The 14,832-nt window shown below is 39.4% G+C and overlaps 1 protein-coding gene across 2 annotated transcripts; it reads right to left on the bottom strand.

The window, feature by feature from the left end:
- Positions 1-4,319: 4,319 nt before the first annotated feature.
- LOC117420039 (uroplakin-3a-like) lies at positions 4,320-10,824 on the bottom strand. Of its 2 annotated transcripts, none has more exons than XM_058986408.1 (7): positions 10,586-10,824; positions 10,210-10,377; positions 8,917-9,169; positions 8,035-8,111; positions 7,163-7,295; positions 6,332-6,468; positions 4,320-4,778 (listed from the first exon to the last, which is right to left on the bottom strand). In XM_058986408.1, exons 1-6 carry the CDS (start codon positions 10,635-10,637, stop codon positions 6,336-6,338), a joined length of 816 nt encoding a protein of 271 aa, XP_058842391.1. In that variant the 5' UTR covers positions 10,638-10,824; the 3' UTR covers positions 4,320-4,778; positions 6,332-6,335. The 2 variants fall into 2 exon arrangements, with proteins under 2 accessions (XP_058842391.1, XP_058842390.1); XM_058986407.1 differs by having other exon boundaries at positions 6,308-6,468; positions 10,586-10,823.
- Between the last annotated feature and the right edge of the window lie 4,008 nt (positions 10,825-14,832).

Genomic DNA, 14,832 nt, shown 5'->3' with positions numbered 1-14,832 from the left:
GAATGGATTGTGACAGACCCTGGGGCTGTGCTGGAAATATGGCTGAAGCTAGTCCTAGATGTGACTTTGCTTCTGATTGGCCTGTTTCACTCTAATCACTCGCAGGACTGGCAGGAAAAATAGAATGCATTTCTATTCCTCTGGCTTCGCTCACTTCACACAGACTGGCTGCTCGCAGTCAGTCTAGATGCACCCATACATTCCAATCATTTCTAAATTATTTGTTTATTTAGCAGATGCCTTTATCCAAGGCGACTTACAAAGACTAGGGTGTGTGAACTATGCATCAGCTGTAGAGTCACTTACAACTATGTCTCACCTGAAAGACGGAGCTCAAGGAGGTTAAGTGACTTGCTCAGGGTCACACAATGAGTCAGTGGCTGAGGTGGGGACCTCCTGGTTACAAGCCCTTTTCTTTAACCACTGGACCACACAGTCTCCTACCACCTTAACACCAAACACTTTTGCGTTAAGGAACCGTACATCTCTATAGCTTTTTGAACCAGTGGGCATATCATTAATACACCAAGTATTGTATGTTAACCTTTTGCTAAAACACACGTTTACATATATTCATAAAAGCATAATTACATTTCAGTGTAGTCGTTTATCATTATTATTGTTAAAGTGCAGTTAGAAAGACAACCTACCGAACATTTGTCTACATTTAAAAAGAGAAGTTTAGCTACATTTGGCTCCTCGACATTCGTAGATGTGTTATAATTTAGAAGGGTTTAAAGGAACTGATCAAATGGGGTTCCCCAGTGGCTCATCTGGTAGAAGCACAGCAGTGTGGTGTGCAGGGTGAGTCATGCAGCGCAGATTCGAGTCCTGGCGGTGCGAAGTAGGCCAGTCTTCACTGGGGACTGGCTCTGGCGCTTCCGTGAGTTAGGAAAGCAAAACCGGCAGGGACTGTTTCTCCTCATCACGCTACAGCAGACCCTGCTGGCCAAATGCTCAGTGAGCTCAAAGGCAGACACCTGCAGGGCTGGCCTTTGTCCTCCAGAGGCTGGTAGCTCGCTGACATCTGCTCGAGTTCCTGAGCTGGCTTGGTCGGCAGACGCCCAATGAACCTTCAGGTATCCTGAGCTGTGTAGGAAATTGCTGTGGTGAGGGGAAAAGTGATTGGGTATTCCAAATTGGGAGTAGGAAAAATAAGAACTAATTAATTGGACACACTAAATTATAAAAGATAGCAGGTGATACACACATACTATGCATTTAACACAGTATCGCATTACCATTATTTGTTAAATACGTATCCCCCCCCCCTCATAGTACTTGCTTATACTTTTTTACTTGTTGTGTGTTTAATACAGTATGCTGCTGTGAGCACATCCCTTCCAATAAATAGCATTTCCATTGGCATGGAAGGAAATCCATTTAATTGAACGCATTAGGCCATGAAAACAACATGCAGTCAGGCTTCATAATGTAATCAAAGCACCATACTACACATTGTAAGCATTGATTAGCACATCTAACAAAACCCCAGAAAGCCAGGCTTCCTCATTCATCGTGTTGTGACTGCGCCACAGACATGTGTAATGGAATAATCCACAAAGACTGGCTATTGCTCTACCTTCGCTTTCTCTTTCAGCTTTTCCTGAACCTGGATGGGAGGATGGAAGTCATGGAGGCTACAGGCACGGATAACCCTGCTTTAGACCTGTTCCTTCAAGCGAATCCCCCACAGTCAAAAGAACAACGGTCTTGAAAATGGAAATTTCTCCTGCATAATAGATGGAAATTTCTCCTCCATATTTAATATTAATATTTTCCGCCTTTAATACATACAGCAGGGTATATTTGCAGAGTTGGTCTATGCCTCATTCTCACTTTTTCCATTTGTATCAAATCATATGTTCACCGATTTATGCAATGTAGCTTTGTTTCTACAAAATAAAACACAAGACTGAACAAGTTTAAAACAAGGCACAAAAAAGCATGCAAAGTAGGAAAAAAATTAAATGAGCAAAGTTGTGGGGCTGCATATTTTAGGATTCAATACACATTTCAGCCCTGTGGTTAAATATGAAACAATTCCATAGTACATCACTCTCTTTTGGTTGTCTCATAGACAAACAAAAACAAAATCTAATCTTATAGACCTTTGTCCTTTCTCCTCCAATGTACAAGACAATTCTATCTGCGACATGGAAAATCAAAAGGAAAGAAAAGTGGGTGGGTATATTAAAACACAATACACGGCTAGTATCTATTGTAACAAGTTGCTGTGTGCGCTGATATTAAATGAATCGGGGCTTCCCCTTCTCTGGTTATTGATTCTGGCTCTTTAAGACCGGGGTGTAGCGAGTGATAGTCCTGGTCACCTGAGCTAAAGCACAAAGGCTCTTGGGAACCTTTAAAAGCAGCTCAGGTTTATGAAACAATTCAATACATTTTACTAGTTGTTCACTTTTAGTTCCTGTGCATATCCCACATTTGGAGTTTTTTACATGACATATTTCCACAGAAGACACAAACTAATTGTACCAAAAACAAGCAGGTCAGTCACATGATGGATATATCGAAGGAGTCTGCAAGTTGGCTCTTGCTTGTTTTCAGGAAAAAAAATGCCAGTAATGATTGAGTAAATGGTGTTGAGAATCTAGCCCTTTATCTCCTATAAAAGAAACCCCTTCCATAACATGGTCAAGGGATGTGGAAATGTAGCTATGAAATAGTGAATTTGTTAAGAGGGTGCGCTTTTCCAAACAGACTGGCCTCTGTAGATGCGATACAGGACAGTCCATATGTTTCTCATTTTTTAGATCTTCATTGCTTCCTTGTTCTCGGACTGAAGTTAAATAAGAACCTACAGTAGCAGAACATAGTACAGTACCATCACAGGATCACAGAGGCAACAGAAGCACCTACAGTACTATGAACTCTATCAAAAGATATGCCAACTTGCCATCCTATTGTGATAAGTGGACTAGCTGTGTCTTTAATAAATGACATGCTCTTTGCATAAGTGCAATAAGTATTGAGAAATTAACAGCCAATTTACACTAAAGCCTGTGCAGCAGATGGCACATTCATATTTTATTAATTTGACACTGGTTCTAAACTTGTACATTCTCACAACCCCAATACTTGTTATTGAATTTATAGCAATAAAAATGTAGAAAAGTTGGGGCCCCTCCATGCCACTGAACCTTCAGTTCTCCTGAGCTGCGTCGTGAGGGCAAAAAATTGGACAATACAAATAAAATAAAAATATCTGTTTTTTTTTGGTGCAGAGCCTTCTGTTATACATTGTGCCAAGACTGCGCAAGTAGAACAGTTGAAAATGAAAATTAAATTATGTGCAAGGACAAGTTATTAGGATTTCAAAAGTGTAATTGGACTTATGCAACATTTCAGAAAAAAATATCAAGGCACTTCTCTTAATTTTAACCCACTTGTATCAAACACAGTGTTTCTGTCAGTTTGACAATGGCATTCAGGAGCTGCTCCTCTGTTTGAGTTGCCTTTATAAAAGAACGAGCTAGCTGCCAATGATCTGCCACTTTCATTTGACTGGCTATGCACTGCTCTAAATGGTGCTGGCACATACCAGGAATAAGCTACTAGCCGAAAAGAAAGTAGCCAGCAACAACATGGTGACATGGACCCCGGATGGGGGTCGGGGAAGCCGCAGGCCCAGAACATGGAGATGGATCATAGACGGCTGCCGGGCTCACATGGGGTACAGCCGCAAAGAAAGTCCAGAACAGAGGAAGCTGGCGAAGTCTTGTGCGAGCCTCATGTGCCACTCAGCACGAAAAGAAAGCAGACAGGAACTGTAGTCCATATGTTTTGTAAATAATAATAAAAAAGAGAGTTCTCCTTTTGTGAATGATATAGCACAATATGTCAACTTTCTCTGATTATTTGTCTTATTCAGGGAACACCACTAAGCAGTCAATGTTTTTTATACTCTAACTGCTGCAAATGGGAACTATGAGCCTAACGGGGGCTATTCAGAACTGGGACATTTCAATTACCCACAAAAGGTATCCATAGCTTTCTCTTGCTGGTTCCTACAGTGCCCCGTAGCACACTTTCTATGGAATTGAAAACATGAAATGGTACCCATCACAGGTACATATTTCCCTGTTCCACAGCGAATTTATCTGACATTCTGCAAGTGATGATATCAGTCAGGCAAACAAAATGCATATTTTAATAATCCAAGATGCTGAATTTGCATTCAAAAGTCATCCAGTTTCTTATTTAGATGCCAAACGCAGGGTCGTATAAAATAAGAGATCATAAAATAATTGTGTGGGAGAGGAGAGTGAGTTACAGTCAGATCATTGCAGCCAAGTAGGTACAAGAAATTTTTTTTTTAATCAAAAATAAATATTCAAAGTTTTATTAGGGAACGTTTACATTATACAATAGGTGATCATCAGAATGAACAAAAACACATGCATGGAATACAAAAATGCTGATTAAATTCATACAAAGTGGTGAAAGATCAGTTTACCAGTTAAATGAGTGCTAAAACCAATCTTCCAACCTCATTAGCTGTATAAATCTTATTACTGCACCCCCCCCTTCCCTTCCCTTCCCTTCCCTTCCCTTCCTTCTATAGTGACATCCATTACTTGTTTAAGTTCATTAAGGATCTGCAAATATTTCAAATAGATCTCTATTGATAAATTGCTAAAAATTCCTGGGAGTCATGATTCAGCAGCAGGTTGACAAGTCCTGTACCCCAACACAATCAAAACCGATGATCTTCAAGAAAGAAAATGATGCAGTTAATTTGTCTCAGCTACAATGCACTGCAAAAAACAAAAACAGAAATGCATACAAGATAAGAAGCAAGCAACAACAAACAACTTCAGACCACCAATGCACAACCACAGATATACAAGCTGGGCAATTCCACGAAAAACACAACAGCAGAGTGAAATTGAACCTGGATTGTGTCATGTGACCTTTGCTGTCCTCAAATATCAGTGAGTTGCTGAGACAATAGAAATTGCCCAAAAACTACCGATAGGTTATAAAAAAAATAAATAAAAACAGAAACCTATATATCACAACATGCAATTCTGTCCAGTCTATTAAATTATGTGCCACACAACCACTTCAGAGATATGTTCTGCATCTGTAGAATTGTTGGATTGTTCATGGTGTATTGAATGGATTACGCTCAGCCAGAGATCTGGTAAACAATTTTGTCAGGACAGTGGACAAGATACAGTTAGAGTTACCAGTGCCAATTATTTAGGCAGACGCCCAGCAATAGTGTTCTGGGCTGTAGAAACAGAAGATCCCACACCAATGACAAGAAATGTGTGCTAAACACGTTCTTGGCAAAGCTTTTCTTCAAGGTTTTAAATGCATTTCAGCACGATGTCAGTAATACTGTAGACTAACATGCCGATACAAAGAAACAAAATCCCACTGCAGCTTGCATGCCTTTAATCTAGATGGGACGATCAGAACACACTATTTGTATAAAAGCTCACACCCAATAATTATAAAAATAAAATAAACACACACACACACACACACACACACACACACACACACACATTACTACACTGGACATCATGAAGTGAATTCTATCGAGGGGCCTCTCATACTAGCTGATCAAAACCAGGACCATTCCAAGTAAATAGAAATGTAGAAGCGGGAGGCTTTCTTGCACACTGCCAGGAAATACATGCACACGTGGTCCTTCAGATTTAGCTGGTAAAATCCACGTGTTTTTCATTGCAAAGTTCAGTAGCACATTAACCCATGGCGCTACAAACAGCCATTAAAATATAGCAGGTTGATAAAACCTCATGCGCCCTATGAGGGGTACAGTATATTTGATCAATACAGTACAGTCACAGGATGTTCAATAAGCTTCTGGTTCCAATACACCCATGTACTTCTTTACTGTCACTTATGAGCTTGAGTTAAAGTCCAACCACATTTGAGCCCCTACTGACAGATCTCTTTTGTTTGGTAAATTCTGTTGAGAAATTATATAGATATATACACATACACTATATACATATATAAGAAGTGTTTACCATACCAAAAGATTTAATTCCAATGCATATTTAAAGCTACAGTATGGCTGCTCTGATAGGTCACACATTTAATATGCAGGGATGGAAATAAGACTTTCCACTGCAAAGCAATTTGTTCCATTCCTAATTTTACTACAAGTTTAATAAGACACAGAAAATGTGAAATTGCTATTATGCCCCCCCCCCCAGATATGCTGCACAGGGTCAACAAAGGACTCTTTCAAGTTTCAATTTGGTGACCTGAATCCAAGCTATTAAACACAGGACATGTCTGAACGTACCTCCTCCAGGGGAGCACCTGTCACCTCTCTAGGGTTGGGCGTTGCTGGAGTATCTGTCCCCAGCATCTCCAACAGAGACATGCTGGTTCACCGTCAAGTGGGAGCTCTCAAAAGTCTGGGTCCTACCAGTGGTCACGTCCTGCGAACCGGTCGCACGATACCTACGGAGCAGAGAAGAAATCATCAACAAAACAGACTAGCAACTACACATGCAAAAAGAAATAAAAAATAAAGAAAATAAAAAACCTATACACTTAATAGTCATTTAAATGTTTGACAGTTTCCCTGCATACCATATGAACCTAAGTTCAAATGACACTGATAAGCATTTCAAACTATAATATTACTTTCCCTAGCTTTCTGCTTTGTTGCACTTATTCCTGCACTCTTCAACAAAATCACAATTTGGATATTTTATATTAACCTATCTGGTAATAAATCAGTTTTGACTAGCTATTTAAGTTTTACATCAGTTATACATTGGGTCTTCCCGTTAATGTCTGAAATCAACATAGACTGCTCCAGTCAAGCCTGTTCAATCAAACATTACATTGGTTCCCAACTCCTCACAGTTCAGCATCTTGATTGGTTTATCTGTGTCATATTGCAGGAGCACATACAGCAAAGCCTAGTCAGTTAACACATATCCACACACGCTCTAAAACCGACACAGATTACATGCAAGATATCCACGGTCTGGTCCCTGGCTCCTAATAGACAGCAAATCTACAGTGTAGCAGTGAGATGTTAAACAGAGACATCACCAGCATCCAAGTTTAAAATCAAGTGTGCTAATGAGGTAGAAGAGGTTTCTCAGTTTTCAAAAACACCACACAAGTATGAAGAGAGACTTACACAAGGTCATACACCCCCACAGCGATGAGCAGGCAGATAAGTATGAAGGTGAATGAGCTCAGCACGCTGGTGATTACCACCATAGCCCCAGACCTCTTCCCAATCCAGTCATCCAGGTCCTCTTGGTGCTGGGCTGAAAGGAACCACTTCAAAATCAGGGCAACTCGGGATTTTATTATTGAGCAGATTAGGAGGTGTTACGATACCCTGATGTCATGCTACATATTGAGATATGCAGGTCACCATATTCGATGGCCTCCTTTGATGCATAAGATCAAATGATCACAAATGGTGGGCTATTTTAAGACAAATAACATGAATTCATTACTAATTATAAAAGCACACTTCATTTCAAGAACAACTTGGTGAACTGAGCCATGTTGTGCTTTTGGTCTTGTATCCCAGTACAAACACGCCTCTATTACAATAAGATATCAAGTAAAAAAAAAAAAAAATCCATCATTCATTGTTACACTCCTAGAGCCACCACAGATGGGTTAGGTTACACATACCCAGTTACACATTATATATTAACATAAAACTGGTAAGACACTACAAAGTTGATTTGATAAACCCATACCCTTAATCCAACGGCTGGGTTTTTTATTTACAGTACTAGGGAAATCTTGATTGCATCAACCACTTATTCTCAGAGATAATGCAAACTGATAGGTCTTTGACGCAATCCAGGGTAATTCTTAATCAAGCAGAAAAGATTTGGCTAGTGCCTTGAAGCCTTACATTACTAGGCACTGTATGTACTTACAGCAACATGCTTTAGTTCTGCCTAGCCTTTGCGCACCCAGTGCTACCTATGGTGAACCCCAGGACTCTTGAATTGGCAGATACTGTACTTGCATAAGCACAATTACCGTTTCTGGTTACGATTGGCTCAGACCAAGCAGTCTCTGCTTTGGTTGTCGTCCCATCAACCAGCAAAAACTTAAACCTGCAAGAAAAAAAAAATAATAATTTTAGATTCCTTTTGAAATACTAGAGAATGGAACGCCATTTCCATCTGGTTCTTCCCAATAATCTCTTCCCAAATGGTACCAAAAACAGGAAAAAAGGGGTCAAACTAGTGTCTTACACCAGTAACAGTATTACAGCAGTAACAAATTTCCACAAGTTTCCTTTAGGATTCAAAAAACGGATTCAATTAATCAAATTGTAAAAAGTCCTTAATAAGTTAAGCATTGCAAATAAGGTCTACGTAACTGAATAAAGCTTTCAGTAACTTGGAACACAGGCCCTGTGATAAAGTAGCTCAACATGAAAAATTAATAGTACAATTCAAGTACATTTACTTAAAAGGCAGCATTGTCTTGCATTAAAGACTGCCAACCAAAAAGTTAATCTTCTTACTACTTGTCTTTGTCAGGGACATGCAGATTTTTCAAATAGAATACATTGCTATAGATAGTGCACCATTCTTGCACCATAGGTCCATTTGAACTACAACACCTGGAGAGCCTGGGAAATCTGTCTGGTCTTGTAGGAGGCAAAACTTCCCAGCAGGAGCACAACAGTAAATACAGCGCTGGTCGTGTACCCCCAGCCAGAACTGCATAGAGGTCTCATGAAACAATGCACAATAAGCAGGGGTTAGTTTGTGCCAGAGCACATAGGTGAGAATTAGTTTTCAAATGAACTGTATGAGAAAAGTTCAATTTGGATAAGTAACTGAATTGGGTTGCAATGGCCTGAATGTCCTGCATCACTCCTGTGGGACTGTGGAAGCATACTAGTATTACCTGTAAGCCGTTCCCATGGCAAGGGGGCCATTGCAGAGCACCGTGGCACCAGGATCTCCAGCACAGGTGGGGTGACTCCCAATTCGCACCAGGTAATCATTCAAGGTTTTGTCCACCTTGCTGAGGATCAGCAGGTCTGTGAACTTGGGAGGGGAGGAGCAGTTGGGGATGCTGAAGGACACTGCTTGGTAAGGCTCAGTCTCGCCCACCTTCGTCTCTCTGTAGGTCTTTCCAGGGGTAAAGGAGGAAGAGGCTGGAACACAAAGTTAGTGTGGACACAAACTACAGCTCCATCCAATGTAATACAGCCAAATATGAAGCTAAAAATAACTTTATGGAAAGAAAGCTTAGATACCAAAACTTGACGAGTGGGTAATAGATAGATAAAGGGCGAGACAATGCACTGGGAGTGACAGGCTTGCAAAACTATGTTGCGCTTGCCAGCCCACATCTTAACCACCGTACAAAAATTAGACCTCAAGACTTGCCTTCCCATGTACTACCTTCTTTACACCACAGGAGTCCTCATCAAACTCGCATCATCTCTCCTCCTCTACCCCATTAGACAAAGATCAAAAGACTTATGACTGAGTTCAAAGTCCTGGACAGAACCTAAGATGGCTTATGTTACACTGCCCTCTAGTGGTTCAGTACAGTCTCTCATCCGGTTTTACAGCTCGTACTGTATGAATTGCAGTCCTTGCTATATAGAGGATCTCCTTTTCCAATAAAAGGACAATGCATATAAACACAAGTGTGTTCACTCCGATTCTAAATGTATACACTGTAGTTTCAGATCAAGAAATTTAAGATACAGGAGCCAGGATTTAGAAGCAGTTTGCAATGATCGCAGTTATACTGGCTCTGTGTACAGGGTCATTCCCAGGTATATTCAAGAGATTCGTCTATTTGGGGGTGGGGGTGCATGAATCTTGAATTATTGTACTCAATTAATGTATTTTATTTGTTTATTTTTGTAGCATCCATGTAAAAAAAAAAGTTATTAAAATGTCAAGTACAAAAACAGCCAAGAGTTAACCAAGGTCTTATTGAAGTGCTAATGTTAAAATTCAACTGCTCTTTTAAAAATGAGAATAACAAAAGAAAAAAAAGTTAAGCATTGTGAATAAGCTTCAGATTGCTGGACACAGCCATCAGTAACTCAGCCACACAGACATGTGAACAAGTAGCTCAACATGAACAAACTAAATGCCAATTCAATTTGCCCTGTTCATAAAATCAACTCTTAACTCAACATGCTCTTTCTCTCATTTACCGGTGAAAGTTACTTACCGACTGAACTGACCACAACATACACGTCTACTTTCATTGTACTGGTCGGGCTGAAACTGTCAAACACACAAAACGGCTTTTCCAGGGAAACGGTGCTCTGCGTGGGGTTGTACTGAAATAATCTTGGAGATGCAACCACGGGCTTAGTAGCAATTCTGTGGGTTTGTGCTAGGGGAAAAAAATGCATTTAACTATTATTAGTCGTACTGTATTTTACTTTGCTGGAGTCGCACACGATATATACAGTTATCGGTACTTTGCAGTCTTAGTTTCAGCTTTAGGAAACCACAATTTAAACCAGAAACGAAAGATATCGAGAAAAAAATAAAAATAAAACAGCTTACGAAGTTTTCGTTTTTTCTTTCCTACAACCTACCTGAACAGAATTCCACGAGAACGCACAAAGTGATCACCCACGACCTTTTCATTTTTAACCATTAAACATACACACACTACCAAATGAGAAACGTGTAAAACATTTTAAAATAAACGACGCTATAAAAACACGTTGTATCTTTTTTTTTTTAATGGAGGATGTTAACTGTGGAAAATGAACCCTGAATTACACTCCTGCTCTACATTATTATTAATGTGAATGCAATTACGCACGCAGGAACCTAGACGCAAAGGCACTAGTTCAAGGCTCGCTTAAACTTAACTCGTATCAGCTGAGGCATAATCAGGTAATAGTTAGCAAGCAGCTGGCAGGTGACAATGATGCAGTGTCCCACGACCCTGTTTGTCCATTTGAAATAAATAGGGGATTAAAAAACATGTAGAAACATCTGCCATAGGTATCTTATTTAAAAACTAGTTTAAATTCTGCAAGTGGTGGAAGAAATATGCTAGAAAGAGTTTAGAAGCAATTCAGACACAGACATTATGAATGTGTACAGGAACAATGAGATCACGACCAATTGAAGCTTTTCAAGTAATGACAGGAGAGATGCTGCTAAGATTAAGGAGAACATTACTTAATATACTGTGTGGTTTGCATGTTTTCCCCGTGTTCGCGTTAGTTTTCTCCGGGTACTCCGGTTTCCTCCCACAGTCCAAAGACATGCTGTCCAGGTTGATTGGTCACTCTAAATTGCCCTCTGTGTGAGTGTGTGAGTGAGTGTGTGTGTGGTGCCCTGCGCTGTGTTAAAATCAACATGAAACCTGACAGGCAATCAGTGCAGGGACACTAGAACAGGAGTGATATGATCCCTTGCACGTGACCTTGTCAGGATACGAGCTGCTGAGTTCTGAACGTGTTATAATTTGGACAGTGTGCTTTTGGAGACAAAAGTTAATCCAGGATCAAAAATAACTCGCACATTTCTCATTTTGGATCTAAACTCAAGCATAGTACCATCAACTGACAAGTTTACAGCATTGGTTTTACGTAACTGGTGGGCAGTGCCTAGCAACATAACCTCTGTCTTGTCACAGTTAAGATGCTAAAAGTTTTGTGACATCCAATTGCAATTAGCAAGCACAGAGCCAGCAACATCAGATTTAGTATGCACATAAATTTGGGTGTCATCTGCATAAAAATGATAATTCAGGCCATGTAATCTTAGTATGTTGACCAAGGGGAAACATGTGAATACTAAATAGTAGAGGGCCCAAAATTGAGCTTTGTGGGACACCAGATGTTACCAGCCCAACCTCAGAACTATTATTATTATTATTTGTTTATTTAGCAGACGCCTTTATCCAAGGCGATTTACAGAGATTAGGGTGTGTGAACTATGCATCAGCTGCAGAGTCACTTACAACCCGAAAGACGGAGCACAAGGAGGTTAACTGACTTGCTCAGGGTCACAACTAAAACCGCCAAGAGAGACAAAGTGTTGACGCCCAGTAAGATAAGACTGAAACCATTTTAGTGCGATGCCAGAAATGCCAAACAAATATTAAATGATCATTTATACAGGATTGGGAGTCATGAGAATGGGTTATGTAGCAATTTTGGTGGCAAGAAACAATGGAACATATATTAATGAAATGCAATACATATAATCAGCAAAGAAACAGATTAAAATATTTTAAAGGTAGAAAGGAAAGAAAATATATTTTTTTCTAACAGTAGAGAATAAATGATATGTGGGTGGTACAGAACTGGAACAGCTTCATCAGGAGGAAGACCTTGGTGATACAACCATATCTGAAGGTGAGTTACCTCTTTAAACAACTTCAGTCTTCAGTGTTTATTTAGCAGGATCACAAATGATAAATTCTAAAAGATGATCATGTTTAAAGATGAGTAAAATTGCACAAATGGGCCTACATAGCGGGATTCGATTCACATAGGAAAAAATAAGAATGTGGCAAATATACCCTATCAAATTACAGCACAGTAAATATTTCATTTTTGGACGTCACTGTAGTAAAAGTTTTGGTCAGTGTATTAATTAAGGATATGACTAAAACAAAGACTGGATTAAAGTAGGGTCATTGCACACTCACCATTTCAGAGTCTTCTGATATCACATATGGATGGACCTGGAAGTGTTTTAGGTAGAATCCCAAAATATTAGCTCTCAATTCACAATTGGAAGTTATGGGACTCTAATGAGTAATGCCCATGATGGATGAAAATGAGCACTGAAAAGAGGCCATGTGTGACAGCTCAGGTCTTTCAAAGTAATAAAGTAATTTCTTAATACTTGCTGTACACACAGTTCTTTGTTTAATAATGTGTCAATATTTTACCTATTGGTGACCATGGATGTTAATGCGATGGGAGAAAATGTAGAAAAAAGTACAATGACGCCAATACAAATGCCCTGTTGTACTTGTGATGACTCCTGAACCACTGTAGGAACTGTGTCACCTTCTCTGTAGTTTCTCCAGGCTATGTAACAACAACAAAGACTATGCATGCAGTGTCCGTGACACAGGGTAACTGTTTACTGAGTTATGAGTCGAGGAAATATGCAGGAAAACATGCAAAAAACTGTGTCCGTTTAAAGTAGATATCTGCAGAGTGTTCTGCAGAACATCTTTTGTGTGTAGTATCTGTATTAATAATGGCTTATAAAAATGTTAATCCCCAGCAAACTTAATCATATCAAACAATGTAAGGATTAAGGACTTCCAATCTAATATGTCAAGTATTGTTGTCAGTAAAATCTTGAGAAACTGTCAAACAAAAACATTGCATCACAGGAGACTTTGTATTGGGCCATGTTTTCAAAGCCTTAACTCCAGTCTTTAATGAACTCCTACTTTTTGAAGGAGACAAAACAGCAACTAATTCAACCAAACTAGAACCGAACAACTAAGTTATATATTTTAGGTCGCTTTAGCAGTCTGTTTATGATAATTATGGTGATGATGTAACTGTAAAATATGGCAAATTCTGTGGAAGCCTGCAAATTCTGTGGAAGCCTGCAAATTCTATGGGAGCCTGCAAATTCTGCGATTTCCGAGGAATTCAGTTATCTGCAGATTTGGACTGCCACTAGTTATGATCTCCCAAAGTGGACCAGGCCAGAAATATCATCCCTTCAGCACACCAGAACTCAAAAGGGATGGCAAATACACACTTGTACTTTTAATATGTCAGAAAGCTATTGTAAAATGTGTACTAATGCAATAAGCCAGATGGGGTAGGCTGTGGAATTTAATTAAGTGTAGAAAATGGTTTAGAAATACACTAGCAACCATTGTGGTGGTGTGTTCAACCATTGTGTTCCCGTTAACCCTTATGAAAGTTCCCCATAGTAAAAGTATAGCAAAGTGTAATAAAGCACAGTGAAAGCATGGGGATTATAAGTAAGCATTGTAAAGCACAGAGAGGCATGGTAAGTATTGTAAAGCCCAAAGCATATTAAAAGCATGGCAAATAATCTTAAACTATGAGAAAAGCATGGGAAAACTGCAAAATCATTGTGCAATTTAAGTGTGGCAAACTTTTATAATTAAACAGTAGAGTTTCAGTATAATGACAGTGCCTGTCTGAGATAATTTAGCCTTAATTTGGATGAGTCACTCACTTTAGCCTGCTTCTTTGCATGTTTTGTGATGTGATGTTTTCACTCACAAAAGAGACACTCAGAACTTTATTCCTTTGCTTTGCATTGCTGTAATTAGTACTGTTGAAATGTACCTCTGAGTTTAGACTGCCACTAAAAGCTCAACTGCAGCACTCCACCTTGCCATTGTCCATTTTGAGATGCATTTTGGAAGTATTATGTCCTAATATTGATTATTTCGATTCGCACTAATCTTAGACCATCATACCAAAGCTAACATTAGATAGACCAAAATAGTGCAAGTTTAAAAACATACTTTTTAATGAATGTATCTTCAGCATTGATAATGAGATACAATGACTATGAAGTAGATACTGCACTGTAACTTTTTTCGTTGGAAAGTTAAACCCCCACACATTTGAATATTGTTCATAAAAAAACATTTCCTTAGAACCGAATATTACAATAGCTAGTGTCAAATGATCACTTTACACACGGTCCCATTGTGTTGAAGAGAGGTTCCTTTTAGAAAGAAGCAAATCAACTCACCTGGGTGGTTATCGGCCGGTGTGGTTTTGCAAAGCAGTTCTTGGAACTGGGAGATAGGGATCAGCGCCCCTGCCTACCAGCTGTAGAGAACTATAAAGCCTTCCTGGGG

The sequence above is a fragment of the Acipenser ruthenus genome, chromosome 14, assembly GCF_902713425.1.
Source record: "Acipenser ruthenus chromosome 14, fAciRut3.2 maternal haplotype, whole genome shotgun sequence".
NCBI lineage: Eukaryota > Metazoa > Chordata > Actinopteri > Acipenseriformes > Acipenseridae > Acipenser > Acipenser ruthenus.
The sequence above is the reverse complement of the archived record's forward strand: the minus strand, read 5'-3'. Positions and strand labels throughout refer to the sequence as shown.

Excerpts from the sequence above, each read along its gene's own strand:
- LOC117420039 (XM_058986408.1), bottom strand. The coding sequence starts at position 10,637 with ATGAAAAGGTCGTGGGTGATCACTTTGTGCGTTCTCGTGGAATTCTGT. Across the intron at positions 10,378-10,585 it reads TCTCGTGGAATTCTGTTCAG|CACAAACCCACAGAATTGCT; the intron begins GTAGGTTGTAGG and ends TTTTTCCCCTAG. Across the intron at positions 7,296-8,034 it reads GCCAATCGTAACCAGAAACG|CCCAGCACCAAGAGGACCTG; the intron begins GTAATTGTGCTT and ends GGTTCCTTTCAG.